The sequence below is a fragment of the Moschus berezovskii genome, chromosome 16 (genome assembly GCF_049115385.1).
Source record: "Moschus berezovskii isolate FMDL1 chromosome 16, NW_MosBer_1.0, whole genome shotgun sequence".
Classification (NCBI taxonomy): Eukaryota; Metazoa; Chordata; class Mammalia; order Artiodactyla; family Moschidae; genus Moschus; species Moschus berezovskii.
The window spans coordinates 69694131-69712754 of record NC_142475.1 but is presented as its reverse complement, the minus strand read 5'-3'; the positions used below and the strand labels follow the sequence as shown (position 1 = coordinate 69712754).

Below are 18624 nucleotides of genomic sequence, written 5' to 3'. Positions count from 1 at the left end.
ATTAGGTATGAAGAAAACCACCTGAATTTAGGGCAAAATACCAAATGCTGAAGGTCCAAGAATTTACTCATTCAAACACAAGAATGAATTGTTTCATTTCTCAGGCAAAAACATCAATATTCAGTTAAAGGAACTATTTTAAAATAGGATATAATGTTGGTGAACGTTACAAGAAGATTAAGTTTGACTACACAAAACAGAGAAGTCCAAAATAATGGTGATGGAAGTTTATTTTCCTCTCAAGTCAGAAACACCCCTGAGTGGACAGTCTGAAGCTGCCAGTGGCTCGCTCCACTGTGTGCTCAGGAACCACCAGCCAGGCTCTTGGCCATCCTCAGCTTTGGGTTTCCTGTCAGCATTAGCTTCTGGGCTTGGTGACTCAAGGCTCTCAGGAGAGAAGGAATAAGGGGTGGGGCTAGAGATGAAAGGCCTTCTTTTCTTGTGGAATCAAGTCATTGCTCTCCAAGCAGCCTTCCTAGGTGGCCCATGATCCAGTTAGCCAAAACTCAGTAACATGACCACATGAGACTGAGGGATATTGGGATGTACTTAACTTGGGTGTGGTGGTTATTTCAGAGTGTATACACATGATCAGATTATCACGCTGTACAGTATTTATATACATACAATATCTGTCAGTGATTCCTCAGTAAAGCCTGAGTGATTTCTCAGTAAAAGAGAGAAAAGGGCTTAGAGGCCAGAAAAACCCAATTGTAGAAAATAGGAGGAAATGGATAAATATACAAATTGACAATTGAAAAGAAATCTGAATGTTGTTCTCAACCCCAGAAGACTTCCATATGGAGCTACAGTGCAGTGCATGTTAGAATACCTTTAAGTGAAAATGAGACCATCTGTATAATTACTGCATGAGTTCAATTATAATCATTTCCCCCCTCCTTTTAGTGTCTAATGCTGTAGTTTGGCTCATATTGTTACAGTGTGTCTTATAGTTTGGTATATTTTATCACATATGGAAAACACTGACATGCAAATGCGGAAACATAGACCTTGAGGAAGGGTTAATGGACTACTTACTGCTTTGGTTGTCATTTATAACCAATAATTAGTTTACCATTCTTAAGAGCATTAAAAGTTGCATCATCTTAGTTCAGGCCACCAAAACAAAACATGAATTAGCAAAAACACCTCTGGAACCTGTGATGCCTCCTGATAGTATTGGCTTGAATATAAAATGTAGAGATAAAGATTAAGAGTGATGGCAACAAGCAAGCTGGCCTGGTGTGGATCTACATCAGGTTGACAAGTGCTTTGTTGCTTTGAAACTTACAGTGGGGGTTTTATGTAAGGTCAGCCTGACAAGTGGCTCTCAGATGTTCTCTTCTACCATGTTCTGATTAACTTTGAACCGACGATTTTTCATAGCCCCTCTCAAAGCCTGTGACAGCCAGCTTCTGTCCTCCTTGCAGGATAGAGGTCCGGTCAAGGCCAGCCCTTCAGGATGATCTTCCTTTCTTTGAGAAGCCCCACAGCAGGCAGCTGTCCTTACCCACGCTGTCTCCAGAAGAGCCTCTGCTGCAGACCTCAACGCTGGCCAATGAGGAAGCGTTGCAGAAGATCTGTGCCCTTGAAAGTGAGCTTGCTGCCCTCAGAGCTCAGATTGCCAAGATCGTGACCCTCCAGGAACAGAAGAACCTCAGTGCAGGTCTGTGAGTACTCCAGCTGTCAGTCAGAAAATGGGGGTGGGGGGCGGGGGGAATACCACTCACTTGGGAAAAAATATTTTATATATATATAGCATATATATTTGTGGGCTCTATCTCTTCAGTCATGTCCGACTCTTTGCAACGCCATGGACTATAGCCCTCTAGGTTCGTCTCTGTCCCTGGGATTCTCCAGGCAGGAATACTGGAGTGGGTTACCATGTCCTCTTCCAGGGGATCTTCTCAACCCTGTGTCTCCTGCACTGCAGGCGGATTCTTTACCTACTGAGCCACCTGCGAAGCCCCAGTGTGCATACATATACATAACTGAATCAGTATGCTGTACACCTAGAACTAACACATTAGAAATCAACTGTATTACAATAAAATTTAAAAAGTTAATTAGTAACAGCTGTTGGGCTTTCTAGAAAACTAGGGGTCTGTCCCCTGCACGGTCCAGTACAGGACCCAGGCAAGTTTAAGTGGTTTTCGTTTGTTTTGAACAATCTTAATGCTGTCAGAGGATGATGAGTGTATTTGGGAAACACAAAATATACATCCACTGATAAAGGTGAACACTCCTCATGTGTCTGCTGTGGGAACTTCACTGTCTGTGATAATGGCACCATTCACACCCGACTGGAGGAGGTAAGTGCAAAACAGCCCTGACAGGGTTGAGTGTGTTTAGTTACCTGTGTCCTGAGGCAAGCATAAGGCCTCGCTTTCCTACTCTGTACCTGGGATAGTAGTTACTTAGGTTGTGGAGTTACTGTGGGAGTAAATGTGGAAACTATAATAGTATCTTTAGTGCAAAGCAGCTGTTACTATTCATTTCTCTCTCTGTTGCCCAGAGTGGAAACTGAATTCAGGGCCTCTGACTCTGGACTAATACTGTTGCTTTTATTTTTGTGGCATTGTCACTTTGGAGAAGAAACCATAGCCTTGAAATCCTAGCTTATTAATCTCCTGGCAAGGAGCGGTTGTTTTCCTAGTGTTCCTGAGTCTTGACGAGATTCAGTATAAGCCAGCTCTAAAGTTGGTGATGGACAGAGAGGCCTGGTGTGCTGTGATTCATGGGGTCGCAAAGAGTCGGACACAACTGAGCAACTGAACTGAAAGGGTAAAAGACAGTTATTCCACCTCTGAGTCACTTAGCTTGTGGTCCTATAGTTTAATGTAACCTACACGGAAACCTCCTCAGACCTGGGTCAGGCCACGATGGGCAGGGTGAATGTACTCCAGGCACCTGGTGTTAACTTCAGTGAAATCTACAGGTGACTTTTGAAAACCCAAAGTCCTGCCCCTTTTCTGTTTAACCTGTAAGTTACTGATACATTTCTCTTTGGCTTTACCTCCCTCTTCTGGCAGACTAGGAAAGCTGCTGTAAATTGTGAGGTCGTCTGGGAATTTCTGTTAGATGTTCTATTTACAACCCCACTCCCTTGGATAAACTAATCAATATAGTTCACGCCCAAACAACTCTCTAAATATCCAGTTATACAGAAAGATGGATTTTTAGGTCCTTATTTTAGAACCGCTTTAACTCTTAGTTCTGTTCTGTTCTGTTCTGTTCAGTCACTCAGTCGTGTCCGACTCTTTGCGACCCCGTGGACTGTAGCCTACCAGGCTTCTCCATCCATGGGATTCTCCAGGCAAGAATACTGGAGTGGGTTACCATTTCCTTCTCCAGGGGATCTTCCCGACCCAGGGATCGAACCCGGGTCTCCCGTATTGGAGGCAGACGCATTAACCTCTGAGCCATTCTTTTGGGGAGTTAACTATAATTTTTTTTCTCAATTTTTTCAATAAATCTAAAACTTTTCTTTTAAACTCATTCTGGTCAATCTACATTCTCTAGTTCATGTTTACCTTCTATGTAAATATACTTAAAATGAACCACAGAGGTATCCGATAGTTATTCAGTACTAAAACTGTCAGACTGCCCACTGGAGGTAGTTCTGTGTGCAGTCCAGATGCTGTTTCATTTAGAAGTAGCTGCACACTGTGAAGCAGTCAGACCTGAACATTTGATATCACAAAAGCACCCTGTTAAGTTAAATGGAACATTTCCATCTGGAGACTGGGATTAAATGATACCGTGACTGAAATTCAGGCATTTAGATTCCAAGCAAGTAACTGAAACTTTTTACTTGTGACTGAGATTCTTTTCAAGGTTGCTGCTTTCAGGTATAAAGTCCTTAATATAACTCTACTTTTGCTTCTTCAGTTCAGTTCAGTTGCTCAATCGTGTCCGACTCTTTGCGACCCCATGAACCACAGCACGCCAGGCCTCCCTGTCCATCACCAACTCCCAGAGTTCACTCAAACTCATGTCCATCGAGTCAGTCTTGCCATCCAGCCATCTCATTCTCTGTCATCCCCTTCTCCTCCCGCCCCCAATCCTTCCCAGCATCAGAGTCTTTTCCAGTGAGTCAACTCTTTGCATGAGGTGGCCAAAGTATTGGAGTTTCACCTTTAGCATCAGTCCTTCCAATGAACACCCAGGATTGATTTCCCCCAGAATGGACTGGTTGGATCTCCTTGCAGTCCCAAGGGACTCTCAAGTCTTCTCCAGCACCACAGTTCAAAAGCATCAATTCTTCGGCGATCAGCCTTCTTCACAGTCCAACTCTCACATCCATACATGACCACGGGAAAAACCATAGACTTGACTAGACGGATCTTTGTTGGCAAAGTAATGTCTCTGGTTTTTAATATACTGTCTAGGTTGGTCATTGGAGAAGGCAATGGCAAGCCACTCCAGTACTCTTGCCTAGAAAATCCCATGGACAGAGGAGCCTGGTAGGCTGCAGTCCATGGGGTCGCTACGAGTCAGACACGACTGAGCAACTTCACTTTCACTTTCACACATTGGAGAAGGAAATGGCAACCCACTCCAGTGTTCTTGCCTGGAGAATCCCAGGGACGGGGGAGCCTGGTGGGCTTCCGCCTATGGGGTCACACAGAGTTGGACACGACTGAAGTGACTTAGCAGCAGCAGCAGCAGGTTGGTCATAACTTTCCTTCCAAGGAGTAAGTGTCTTTTAATTTCATGGCTCTTACCACCAGGATTAAATTGATTTTCCCTTTTTTCTGTAGGTGACTTAGAATCCACCAGGCCTGCTGCCACAGCACCACCCTCGGTCCCGCCAGTGCCCCCGTTGCCGCCCCCTCCTCCGCCGCCTCCCCTCCCACCGCCAGGGCTCCAGCAGAGCACTTCTGCTATTGATCTGATAAAAGAGCGAAGAGAGAAAAACGCCTCTGCTGGAAAGACCCTGGTCAAGAACAGTCCAAAGAAAACAGACCTGCCCAACATGCTGGAGATCCTAAAAGACATGAACAGCGTGAAACTGCGATCAGTAAAAAGGTGAGGAGACGTCTGCCTTCTCTCCCACTTCCCTTGGTTTCCTATGCCTTTTATAAGCAACTACTAAGCTGCTTTGGAGGGGGAAGTGGCAACCCACTCCAGTATTCTGGCCTGGAGAATCCCATGGACAGAGGAGCCTGGCAGGCTACAGACCATAGGGTCACAAAGAGTCAGACACGACTGAGCACAGACATATACTAAGCTTCTTGAGAACTTTGTTTTATAACATATACTAAGCTTCTTGAGAACTTTGTTTTATAACATGACTACTGGAATAGCTCTTTTTAATTTAAAAAGGGTGAGCCCACAGGAGCTCTTGTATGCAGTTACCTGAGAGCAGGACACACACTCGCAGGCTACTCCCATTTCTCCCCCATTGCCTGTGCAGTCATTCTTCCCTCAGGCTGTGCTGTGTGCCTGCTAGGGTAGGGGCCAGGCTTGTGGAGGAGGGAACCCTGACTGCCCTGAAGGAGCCTGCAGTCTCTGCTCCTTAGAGGAACTGAGGGACTACTGCCTGGGCACCTTTGTGCTATTTTGTCAAGCCGTAAATCTAGGGCTTCTACCTCACTGCATCAGTGTCTTATCAGGTGTCTCTGCTGCTAGCGCCGTGCTGTCAGCACTGCAATGCCCCCTTGATTTCTCTTCACTTCTCAAAGGTCAGAACAAGACACAAAGCCCAAGCCAGCAGATGCTGCTGACCCTACTGCCCTCATAGCAGAGGCACTGAAAAAGAAGTTTGCTTATCGGTATCGAAGCGATAGTCAAGATGAAGCTGAGAAAGGCATCCCAAAGTCTGAATCAGAGGCCACCTCCGAGAAAGTGTTGGTGAGTACCAGGCAGACCTCTCTCCTAGTGCAGCCTGTGGTCCAGTCCACTGCTGCACGAGACACTCAGCTGGCCTGTCTGCAAGACGCAAAAGGATGCGCTGTGGGGTTCAGTCCTTCCCGTCAGCCCTCTTGATGCTCTTCTGTAAGTTAAGAGCTAACCCTGGGTATCTCCCATGTTAAATTTTCCATGCTGTTTGTTTATATTTAAGCACAATGAAGTGAAATTCGTTACAATAAAATTTACACCTAAGGACAGTGTAAATGTTGTGATGTAGAAAGGAAAGGTCATTCTCTTAGGGCACCTATGAAATTCTTATGAAGGGGAAAGGGATCTGACCAGGGCCTTGCCGGCTGTGGGCCCTGCGGCGGTGAGACTGGGCAGACTTCATGGAAGCTCTGAAGCATTAGTTTAGACCTTCCCTTCCTCAAGTTCCTGTCACTGGGGAGCTGTGTTTATCTGTTGAAGAGAGGTAGATATCTTAGAAATTCTAGCATCTTTGAAACTCTAGAAATTGAAGAGCAAACTCTGTATCTTCCTTCTTTTATTAAAAGAAGTAAAATTGGACTAAGCTAGGGTCTGCAATGATGACTACAGTTTGATAGGGAGTAATTTTGCTATCTTTCTCACTTTTGACATGAATCGGCAGGTTGTTAAAACAGTGTTAATACTATCGAGCTGCTTGGTTTTTCATGAACATACCTTGTGGTCCATGGTTGGGAGGGGGCTGTCACTGCTGTTACGTGAACCCATATCTTTTTTGTTTCTTTTCTAGTTTGGGCCACACATGTTGAAGTCTACTGGAAAAATGAAGACTTTAATTGAAAATGCTTCAACTTCTTAATAGACAAAGAGCTGGGAAAGACTATCTGAAGTTCAGCTGTTGGCTTATTAGGGCTGTTCGGCTAGTAGATATCAACACTGTTTGTTTGGTAAATATCTGCATTTAGTACTAGTGGTCTCCTTTTAGGTCTCATTAGAGGATGATGCTATATAACAAAAGCGCTCTAAGTTTGTTTGCTTTTAAGAGAAGGTCAGTTCTGAAGTTTTCCATAGCATATGTACATTCCAGCATGTTTTTAATGTGTAGCCAAGATGTTTAGGTTTCCAGTCTGGAAAACAATTACATAGATTTCAGAACAAAGGAAGGACATTTTGTAGATGTGAGTTTTTAATTAACACTAATTTATCTGTACACATATTTTATGTGCATTTATTTGGATATACAACAGGACATAAGATTTAGCAATGGCAGTGACAAGGCTGCTGGTAATCATTCCTACCCAGTGATGGAGCAGCTGGTATATCCAAACTGTTGGAGTGAAATGTTCGAGTTTGGAATTTCTTCTTGCCTTGAACACAACTTTTAGATTCTCTCTCACGTTTTCTTGGAGATGGGGTTTGAGTAGGAACCAGATAATGTTCGCTGCTGAAATTCCGTAATACTTCCCTTTAGAGGGAAGTCAACGATCATGAAAACTGTTTCCACCTCAGTGCCGTCCAATTCTGAGGAAGAAAATGTAGTTTTCAATAGTGAGCAATCAAACTATTAAATCTCTTTTAAAGTCAAAACTAGAATGTACCATCTTTTTCTTTCATTTTAATAAAATGGCATATCATAAAGATGACTTGTTGCTAAGTTAACACTTCTGGAAATGTCAGCATAATGGAGTTAAAAATTTTTCTTTTAATACTGGTCAAAATAGTAGCTTTATAATGAAACACTGAATAGGCGACAGAACTTCCTGTGAGTTACTCATCATTGGTCAGACTGCTGTTCTGCTGAGTTCCACCATGTAGCAGCATAACCTGGAGGTGCTGTCAGGAGGTGGAGAACCCCGCCTTTCTCATCAAGGACTTCTGAGGAAGTCGTCATTTCTAAATGCTTCATGCAGCTTCATGATTTTCTGTACTTCTGTTAAACTCAGCTCCAGTTATCCAGAATCTCCTACCATGACTAAATAGTTGTGACTTATTTAATCTAGTGGGGAAAAAAGTTCCACTTCCCAGGGCGATTAGGAGATATGAAGAAGATACAGTCACTTTTAAGTTATTGAAACTATGTGCAATGTTCTAAAAGATAGCAGCTAATACTAGTTGAGGTAATTTTCATGGTTTGGCTGTTTAGCTTAAATTTGAACTGTGGCTTAGTTTTACACATGTTGTTGACATACATTTGTTTTCTATGGTTTAAAAATTCTGCCTTTAAAATAAATTCAGGAAATTTCACCTGATATACTTATTTTGACCTCCTAAGAAATATTTATATTTGTATCAATAATTGAATTTTTAGCCAGTGCTCCAAAATAAGAAAGTTACTGTTTTGAAATAAAGCAACTTTTCTTTTCCTTGGACCATCATGCCTATATAAATGCTTTTTCTTTCCACAGTGGGCAACCTTCTTCTGTGTTGTACATGCAACTTTAGAATAATTTGCTTTCTGCATTTTCCAAGTGCTTAAAACGTGTCACCTTTTCCATTCATCTTCAGCATTAAAAGAGAAAGGCGTGTGAGTTTCTTCAGGATTCTTGAGCCTAGAACCCACCTCTGAGACTCTCTTTCCACCTCCCCTAGACCATACTGGTATCTCTGCCTCAATAGCAAAAGAACTGAAAAACAACTCACCCAAGTGTGAGTAGGAACCTGGAACAGCTGGGAAAGAATCAAGGCTCAAACCTTTAGTTTCTGATTCCAAAGTTTGTGACCTCTGGTCAAACGCAAGCTTCTCTCCGTACTTAAAATCTGTAAAATATAAATACAGGTACTGTATTTATACTGAAAGAAGTCCATGTATATGTGGACCCACACAGTCCAAACCCGTGTTCTAGGGTCAGCTGTATACATAATGTGAGTCAAAACACGATATGTATATGTGATCCTGGCCCAGGCACATCTCTGTTCTTAAAATGGGAATAATGCTCAGTTCAGGAAATTATGAGGGTTAAAAGCAGCATTCTGAACACTTTCTGTGAATTGCGGAGTACTAAGTAAGTTCTTACATTATTTTACACAAGGTTCCAGCAGACAGTTTTCTCCTAGGAGACAAGTCCCTGTGTGCCGGCCAGGGTGGGGGGTAGGTCTTCAGTCCTGGTTGTCTGCCCAGTCGCAGGCCCTTCTGCAGAAGCCTCCCATCCTCTTGCTGTATGGATTCCTGTGAGTCTGCATCTTGGTGGGGAAGGAAGAAAACACGAGGTAACAACTACTGGAAACACATAGCTGGAAAAACCATCCTCTGGTAACTTCTCTGAAAAGAGTTCTCTCTGGATTAGATCTGGCAGATAAAAGTATAAACTTTCAGGCGTGAACCCAGCAGCGCAACAGCTCCGGGGTCGCCAGGCAGGAGGCGGTTCACTTGGTTTTAGCCAGCATCATTGTTACTGCCTGTTACCAACAGTCTTCCCCATGACCTTCAGCCTCTCCTGAGTCCTCTCTCCTCTCCTCATGCTGATGTCCGTATTCTGTGCTACTCCATTGAGCCTGTTTCTTAACATTCGTTTTAGTTTTTTCTTCTACATCTTGTAAGCAGGCTAGTTCTTCGTTGATACCCGAACAATCACTTGAGGATAAGAAATAAACACAGCATACCTGAGGAAGGGTCCAGAAATCTTAGGTATTTCCCTCCAAGACTGCTGTCCTTAGTCTGCTTTGTAAGGACTGGACACCTTACTGTTCCTCTGGCGGGAGGTTCTCCAGCCTCTTCGAAAGATCAGAGAGCTCCTTCCGCAAAACTGAGAGTAACACAGGTGGAATTCAGACATGATCAAGAAGGTAATTAAGATGATCCATATAGTGCCTCCCATTCCATCCCAAAGAGTTGTGGCTGCTACAGGGCAGTCCCATCCCTCCCAGCTGCTCTCTTCTAAGCTGGCAAAAGCCTTAATCTGGGGGAGGAATGACATCCTTCACAACAGTGATTTTACCAGAGGTATGAACAGCCTTCCATTCACGTGGCTTAGGAGCCGCCCCTCTTCATTGGCCAGCCACGCCTGCTATCAGAAGATGAGAGACGGTAAGAAGCAGGTGTGGCAGCACGTTGCTGTGTAACCTGGTGCTCACAGTGAGGGAGGGTGGAGAGCACGCGAGACCGTCGCATCTCTAACCTCGACCAGGAGCAGACGGCCCTCTGCAAGGGGAGCACCCGCTAAGGCCAGGGGCTGGTCGGGGCCAGGATCAGCCTTCCTGAGTTGGTCCAGGCTATCCCTCGGGAATGTGAACAGCAAACCTGGAGAGCGAGGGGTGCATTTGGTACTCAGAGCTCAAGCAAGCAGGTCACAGGAACAGCTGTACCCATGAGCAGCTTATACAAAACACAATGAGGAAACGACAAGGACAACGGCGCGGCCTGAACTGTGTGTCAGTGCATTTTTTAAGAGACACACATTCTACAGGTTAGAGAGCCACTCAAAAGAGGAGGGGACAGAAGACTAAACCTAGTCTATCTAGCCATAAAGACAATGCTTTAAAAATGTTTACTGCCTTTCCAAGCAGACACTCCAAGGTAGAGAAGAGGCTGGAAGAGAGGCAGGAGTGGCAAGAAGCAGGTGCAGCAAAAAGCTACACTTAACTGATTAGTCTGTCTCATGAACACGAATCCTCAATATAAAGCTCCAGTTAACCCGCAGTGACCATCACTTCATGGAAAATAGATGGGGAAACAGTGTCAGACTTTATTTTTTTGGGCTCCAAAATCACTGCAGATGCTGACTGCAGCCAGGAAATTAAAAGACGCTTACTCCTTGGAAGGAAAGTTATGACCAACCTAGATAGCATATTAAAAAGCAGAGATATTACTTTGCCAGCCAAGGTCCGTCTAGTCAAGGCTATGGTTTTTCCCGTGGTCATGTTTGGATGTGAGAGTTGGACTGTGAAGAAAGCTGATCGCCGAAGAATTGATGCTTTTGAACTGTGGTGCTGGAGAAGACTCTTGAGAGTCCCTTGGACTGCAAGGAGATCCAACCAGTCCATTCTAAAGGAGATCGATCCTGGGTGTTCATTGGAAGGACTGATGCTAAAGCTGAAACTCCAATACTTTGGCCACCTCATATGACGAGTTGACTCACTGGAAAAGAGTCTGGTGCTGGGAGGGATTGGGGGCGGGAGGAGACAAGGACCACAGAGAATGAGATGGCTGGGTGGCATCACCGACTCAATGGACATAAGTTTGCGTGAACTCTGGGAGTTGGTGATGGACAGGGAGGCCTGGCGTGCTGTGATTCATGGGGTCGCAAAGAGTCGGACACGACTGAGCGACTGAACTCAACTGAACTGACCTGAGACTGTTCCCTACAGTGGAAAAAGTTAACCCCTGTCCTGTGATGATTCTTAGATGGAAATTTAAAAGTTCTGCAAATGTTCAGCTAGGAATTTTATCACATTCCTTTATGATACTTTCTTCAAAAGATAAAAAGCACCTTGGGATATCATGCATCCTCCTGAGTCTTTATAGTAGGGGTCCTCAACCTCCGGGGTCTGATACCTGATTATCCGAGGTGGAGCTGATGTAATAGTAATAAAGTGCACAGTAAATGTTACGCACTTGAATCATCCTGAAACCACCCCACCACCACCAACCCCGGTCCGTGGAAAAACTGTCTTCCATGAAACTGGACCCTGGTGCCAAAAAGGTTGGGGACCACTGCTTTATGGCTCAACAATAAAGAAACACTTCAAATTTACACTCAAAAATCTCAAATAATGCACAGCTTAAACATAAATTCAATACAAGATGCACTTTCTTCACAAGACTATTGATGGGACTGGTAAAACTTGCAATAGACTAGTAAGTTTGCTGCGCTTCAGTTTTAAATTAGAGCTAAAAAAGAATCTAATATTAAAAATGGGTGTTTCTCTTTCCCCTACAACCTACCTGACTTTAAAATAGGTTCACGACAATTTAACGCAGCTATGAAAGTAAAAAACAAAAGATATTGTGATAAAAGCTAGAATTCTACTAAAAGTATCCTACTGAACATCTAAGACATATTTTAGAATTAAATTTGAAAACTAATTTTACCAGTCATGGATGTTAATAACATTCAGTAATTACTAGAAATGGTATCATTTTCATCATTACCCAATGAAACCATTTGTTTTGTACAAGACAGAAACCCCCCATGTCATACAACAGATGCTTTCCACACACTGTCACCTAAACACTCTGAGAACGGGGACCAGCTCTGTCACTTAATGCCTTTACTACATCCAGTGCAGCGCCCAGCACACAACAGGAAGTCTGGTGCTGTGACCACAGACCGCAGCACAGATTAGTGTCAACAACACTGCGCAACGACAGGCTGAGAGCTAAAAAGGAAACACGATACCAAGTTATTATTAATCATCTGTTCAACATTCTCTGATGGCACAGTTTATGCCAGTCAGTCCTATGCTGAGCACATGACTGACTCATCAGCAAAGACCCTGATGCTGGGAAAGACTGAGGGCAGGAGGAGAAGGGGACCACAGAGGATGAGATGGCTGGATGGCATCACCGACTCGATGGACATGGGTTTGAGGAAGCTCCGGGAGTTGGTGAAGGACAGAGAAGCCTGCAGTGCTGCAGTCCATGGGGTTGCAGGGTCAGACACAACTGAGCCACTGAACTGATGCTGATCACAAGAGACAAGAAGGTGGAGGAGGCAGCTGCATGCACCAGGCCGTCCACTCCAAGCAGAGGCCGACCCCACTGGAGACCACAGACCACTGGGCGCCTTCCAGAAGACACAGGCAAAGCCTTAGCCAACAAGGAACGGCTCAGGCTAAGTCCTGCACGTATCTGGACAACTATGTGTTTCAAATATATGCTGATAGCATGGTGATTAACGTCACATTTATTTAAAAACATTACTGAATGCGTATTAGCCATTGGTCACTGTCCCAAGAAGAAGACATTAACTGGGAAAAGATTTAAACAAAATATTTACACTTTAAAAAAAAGTACACATGAAAACACTGTGAACCTCTGATGAGAAAATTAAAAAAAATTGAAACCTTAAGAGGCAAGAACGCTTTTTGGAAAGAGAGGCCATTACAGGAATCTTCAAAGAGTTACCAGCACCTCTAACCTGTACCTAAGTGAAGTAAAGTGAAGTCGCTCAGTCGTGTCCAACTCTTTGCGACCCCATGGACTGTAGCCTACCAGGCTCCTCCATCCATGGGATTTTCCAGGCAAGAATACTGGAGTGGATTGCCATTTCCTTCTCCAGGAGATCTTCCCGACCCAGGGATTGAACCCGGGTCTCCCATACTGTAGGCAGACGCTGTACCGTCTGAGCCACCAGGGAAGTCTCGTACCTGTACCTAAAGCACAAATATATTAATATACTGACCAGGAACCAGCTTGTTTGGTTCTGTTAAGCTAAGGCTTACCAAAATGTTCTCTCTGAGGACCTGGAGCCTACAGCAGAGGTGCTTCCCCCAGCACTAAAGGTTGCCCCAGGGCCCCAGCAAGCTGCTATAATGCTCGACAATTCTTTGAAGTCTCCCGCTTTATCTTAAAAATTCATATGAACTTTGCATTCTTTTTTCATACTACTTCCTTATTTAAAAATGTAGTCTTCTAAATTCTTGTTTCCTCAATTTTTTCTAGAAAAATCAATGTTCCAAGAATACACAGGTACTATGAAACAGGGCTGTCAATGCTCATCCCACACATGTGTAACAACACGTATCTTTGCTGTGGGTTTACTTACCTGCAGGCAGGAAACGGGAGCACACTCAGTTGTCTCCCCCTCGAGAATGGAAATAAGACAATCCTCTGAATATCAAATACAAGTCAGAGCAGCAGCAGCAAGCACAGCCTGGCAGGTGAAGCCCAGGCAGCCTCAGCTGATGCAAAGCTGAGGGTCTGATGTACCTACTAGACATGCCAGTCAAGTGGGTGTGGAGACGCAGCTCCTGGCATTCAGTCTCTAGCCTCGTCCAGGGGAACCACGGTCCACCCAAGCACGAGCATCAGCAGGCACCTCCTTGTAGGATGCGTGAGGGACCTTGCTTCCCTGGCTCGGAATCCATGCTCAAGTAACCGGCTGATTGTAATTTAGCTTCCCAAGGAGATCTGCCTAAAATGAGAGAACGATTGATAGTTACCTTGCTCACTGTAAATTAAACTACTAATGGGGGAAAAGCAGTTTCCGTGAGTTTGGTTATAGTGAGTTTGCCATGAGACAGCTCTGCTCTCCACGTGCTGACATACTAGGTCTGTGAGTCTGAAGTTTCCTCATCACACGGGGTGTGTCAGATTCGCCTCCATCAGACTTCAGCACCCAGCGGTCCAGTGTGGTGGCCACAAGCCACAGGTGGAGACTGGGCACCTGAGGCACGGCTGGCCCAAACTGAGATGTGCCGTAAGCGCCAAGGACACGCCAGATTTCAGAGACTTGGTAACAGAGAAAATAATGTAAAACATCTCAACAGTCGCTTTTTTTACAACGGCTACCTATTTTTTCTTTCTCTTGTTTTGTGGCTACATATCTAAATGATAGAATATTCTGGACATGCTGGAATAAATTTCATCTTTTTTTAAAAAAATGTGATTACTCCAGAATTGACAATCACTTCCTCGGCTCATGCTGTATTTCTACTGGTCCTCACTCTTCCATGCAAATGACGACAGTATGTTTGCGTTCAGAGTTTACACTTATCCCTTCCAATGAAACGGACTTGGGGAGACCGAGGAAACCAGTCAAGCAGAATCAAGTGGCCATTTCCTATTACTTGACTTTAAAAAGGCCAACGCAAGTGGTGTTCTGGCACCTGCACGAGGGCCTGAGGTTCCCACTGTGGGAGCAAAGCGCTGTGGAGACCAGAGACTGGGCTCAGAGCCGACTTCCCCGGGCTGTCAGGACTCAGCCATCTCTGCCCGGGCCTCAGCGTCTCACCTGTGAGCTGCAGGTGACAGGAGCGCCCACAGGATGATGTCTGCACCCAGCGACACCTGAACAAGTGTCCTGTGAGCCAGTGCTAGAATCAAGAAGTTGATGCTTAGTTTTCCTGGTAACTTTGCCTTATCCTTTCCCACGGACTGACTTAGAAGGTAAATATCAAAGATAAAAATGTGAAAAGATAGGTTTTATTCATCAAAAGTGAACAGCAACAGGCACATATTAAAATGAGTCTGGCAAAGCCTTTTACAAATGGCTTTACACTCAAGCTTTCTCCCAAGAAAATGGCTGTTGCAACAAACTGTAAACATAATTAATAAACAGTCTTTTACAGTAACAAGGGAAATACAATTGAACTAAAAGAAAGCACCGGTTTCTCTTAAAACTAGATTACAGTTGTGCTTACTATACATAAAACAATTTAAAACAAATTACAAAAGTGGAATGTTTGTTAAATTTAAAATTAGTCCTTAGATTTTTTTTTTTTTGTCCTAGAAAACATCTGTTCACATCAAAAGGCCCGTCGAAGGGGAACGTTTCGTCAAAGGGAGGGACGAGAAAACAATGCACTTTTTTTCAAATCAAAACAAGAAGTTTGGTCACTTAGCTTGGTGCATAGTTAAGGCATCTGGCATCTGGAGCCATCATCTCTCACGGCTGACCTCCCTTCCCCTCCCACGTGTGGCTGCTCACTACGTCACATTCTACAATAATAAATAAAAGCCGACGTCTCCAATCCTTGCCACGTGGATAAATAGAACACATGCACAGTCACACATGCACGAGCGTGCCCCAAACACACATCCACACACACACAACATACCTCTCACTCCCTGCAGCGAGAGGGACTTTAGTACCCTTGCTCTGAAGGACAACTGGCCCATCCCACTTTATTTCAGATTGGCAATACCCTGAGCTGATTATGGTGTTTTAAACATTCCACCTTTTTTTTTTTTCTTGCATGTGCAGGTCAAGTGTACAGTAGTGAGAACAACATGCAATGTCGTCACCGCGGAATCATAATACAGCCAGGACACGGGTTCTGCCCCGCCCGCCCCAAATGAAAAACAAGAGTTAGAAAAAAACTGCATTGCCAAACAGCACTGGAGTGAAAGCTCGGCGGCACTCTATGATAAATGCTCAGTTTCCAGTGCATGAAATAAAACCAGAGCAAATGGGAGGCTTTGGTGGCATCCGAAGGAAAAAAAGGCAAACTGGGGGAGGGGGAGAAAGAACTGCAGTTCTAGGTTTGATCTTCAGAATTCTTAGTGGTTCCTTCACAATCATGCTCCAAGGCAAATTGAGAACCAATATTTCAAGAGTTGGTTTGTAAACATTGAGTCCTGCCAGAGGTGCAGACACTGGGCACTTCACATTTCCATTTTCTCCGAGAGAATCAGTGGAAGGTACAGATACACACTGTTTGCATCAGGCTGGTTAAATTCCGAAGATTTCTGCTGAAGGCTTCAGTTCAAGCTTCATGATGATGCTTCGAAGAGCACAAGGGCCACCGCAATACTTCCTGCAAAAGCTTCCTCGCTTATTCCCTCCTTTTGCTCCTGCCAGGCGCTGCCTCTTCAAGGTCTCCCACGAAAAGCCAAATGCATATTGCTGTAGGTTCGGGTCTTGTCCTTAACAAGTGGGTTCAAATGATCCAACAGAGGAAATCTTGGAAATAAATAATGCTGGCATCATTCATTTCCCTTGGCAGTCAAGAGTAAGTTCTCTCACCTCAAGACCCCATTTCACATTTCTAACAACCTCTAGGAGGCATCTGTCCACTGGTTCTGGGGGTTAGGATAACCGGTTTTCCTGAGGTAATAACTGTGAGCTCAACTCCTCGAACGCAGCATCAGTGTCCTCACTGCTGGACTGTTCCCTCTGCAGCCCCTTCCAGCTGGCTTTGTTCAGTCCCACGTGTCCGAGCATCGTCTGGGACAGCCTGGTATTGGAGAACCGGGCCCATTCCGTGAACAGAGGCTCCACGAGATAGGTCATAAAACCTGAGAAAACAAGGAGAAAAGGCCTCTGTGTTCTGAAACTTGTCAAATGTCAATACAGAGTTTACTCTCTCAACTCCTGTTCCAGTACTATCTAGCTCTTATTTTTCTAGACGTGTGTGAAAATTTACATACCTTCTCGAAGAATCTATGTAAGCAACGTAATGAAACTTGAAGTGAAGGTGAGCTGACAAACGCAGCACATCTCTTCTGATGATTCCTCTCAGCAGCTCGAACCACATCCTTCTATTAATGTTTCAGCAAAACCGTGTTGGCTCTGGAGCAGGGCTCAGGGGGTCCGAGGGCTGGTTCCCGCAAGACCACTAGAGCTAAGGGGGTCTCCTGGGCTGCGGGTGATGAGATTGGAACCGAGGTGCAGCAGCTCTGCCATCAGTAGGGGGTGATCATCACCCCTCGTTAGGAGCACAGGGGGGCTTTTATGTATTGATACCTCAGAATTTATAAAGCCAAAACTCACAACACCATGGCTTCCCTGGTGGCTTGGTGATAAACAATCTGCCTGCCAATGCAGGAGACCTGGGTTGGGAAGATCCCCTGAAGGAAGAAATGGCAACCCGCTCCAGTATCCTTGCCTGGGAAATCCCATGGACAAAGGAGCCTGGCATGTTACAGTCCATAGGGTCACAAAGAGTCAGACACTACTTAGCAACTAAACAACAACATGACACCAAGTACAAGTCTAAGAAAAACAAAGATTAATTTAAACCATTACTAAAGTGAATACTGGAAGTGTACTAGGGCCTATTTTATGGACAGCTCATACAACCAATCTCCCTTAATTCAGAGTCAGAAAAGGAAAGCTGATTTCAGGACAGTCTGCATCTCTGGGTTACACAGTACTCGAGCTCACACTGCATCTGACTTAATACTACTACACAGTATCTTACACAGGGTGAAAGAAACCTCCTAGGAAACACCTTAACAAAAGCAAATATAACATTATCTTCCTAAACTTTTGATCAAGGACATGAAAATATATATTCAAATTCTATCACTGTAAACAGTTAAAAATTTTTTTTTATCTCTAAAATTTTCTTCTCAGGGAAAGACTCTATGGACCACAAACTACACATGACCAACAACAAAAAAGTCTCACACAGCCAACAACAAGAAAGTCTCACTGGTGGGACTTCCCTGCTGGTCCGTGCTCCCAATGCAGGAGGCCTGGCTTCGAGCCCTGCTCAGGGAAGTAGATCCCACGCGCCACAACCAATTTGCACGGTGCAAGTAAAGATCCCACAATTAAGACCGGTTGCAATGAAGACTGAAGATCCCACAATTAAGACCCGGTGCAGTCAAATTATATATATATTTTTAATGTCATGGAAATAAAGCACTTAGCACCCACTACTTTTAATCAGAAAAGTCATATATGGTCTGATGGTTGAATTTTAAGTGTACCGATTCTGGTCCCTGCAGTAGCAGTGACGATATTGGAAACACGGCTTTCTTCCGTGTCTCCCATCTCCTCCACATGTGTTAACTGAGAACCTACTCTACGCCAGGCACTGCTCTGGGCTGGCCAGGGCTCAGCAGTGAATAGTCGAGCTGTGCCTGCCACGAGGAATGTTCTGGTGAGGAGAGACAGGACACGAGAAAACATCACCACTGTGGTCAGAGAGCATTTCGGCCACTGGCAGCAGCCACCCTCACACCCCCGGTCTGGGTGACCCTGCGCCCGAGCCCCATCTTTTCCAGGTGCCGCAGTCATGTCATGAGCAGCCGGGGTCTTGTACCCAAATGTAGGACCTTATTACCCCTGGTTTCACAGGATCCATTTTCTTTTTAAAAAATGGAATAGCATTCAGCCTTTAAAAAATATTTTTTTAAAAAACCAAATTTGCGGCTGTGCTGGGTCTTCATTGCTG

The 18624-nt window shown here is 44.6% G+C and overlaps 2 protein-coding genes across 10 annotated transcripts in view; one reads left to right on the top strand and one right to left on the bottom strand.

Moving 5' to 3' along the window:
- The window catches only part of MTFR1 (mitochondrial fission regulator 1), a 65505-nt gene extending 57295 nt beyond the window's left edge, over positions 1-8210 (top strand). Inside the window, exons 5-8 of the mRNA XM_055431863.2 lie at positions 1431-1666; positions 4764-5031; positions 5688-5856; positions 6632-8210. Of these exons, the coding sequence (XP_055287838.2) occupies positions 1431-1666; positions 4764-5031; positions 5688-5856; positions 6632-6700 (742 nt within the window). The 3' untranslated portion in view covers positions 6701-8210. The remainder of the gene's footprint in view (positions 1-1430; positions 1667-4763; positions 5032-5687; positions 5857-6631) is intronic.
- The window catches only part of PDE7A (phosphodiesterase 7A), a 115093-nt gene continuing 103474 nt past the window's right edge, over positions 7006-18624 (bottom strand). For 3 of the 9 annotated variants that reach the window (XM_055431859.2, XM_055431862.2, XM_055431861.2), the window contains exon 13: positions 14908-16738. In XM_055431859.2, coding sequence (XP_055287834.1) covers positions 16530-16738 — 209 coding nt within the window. In that variant the 3' untranslated portion in view covers positions 14908-16529. Of the gene's footprint in view, positions 7363-8481; positions 8599-8855; positions 9022-9441; positions 13914-14907; positions 16739-18624 lie in introns of those variants that run through there. The other 6 variants (XR_016039270.1, XR_016039267.1, XR_016039268.1 and 3 more) reach the window with 6 other exon arrangements.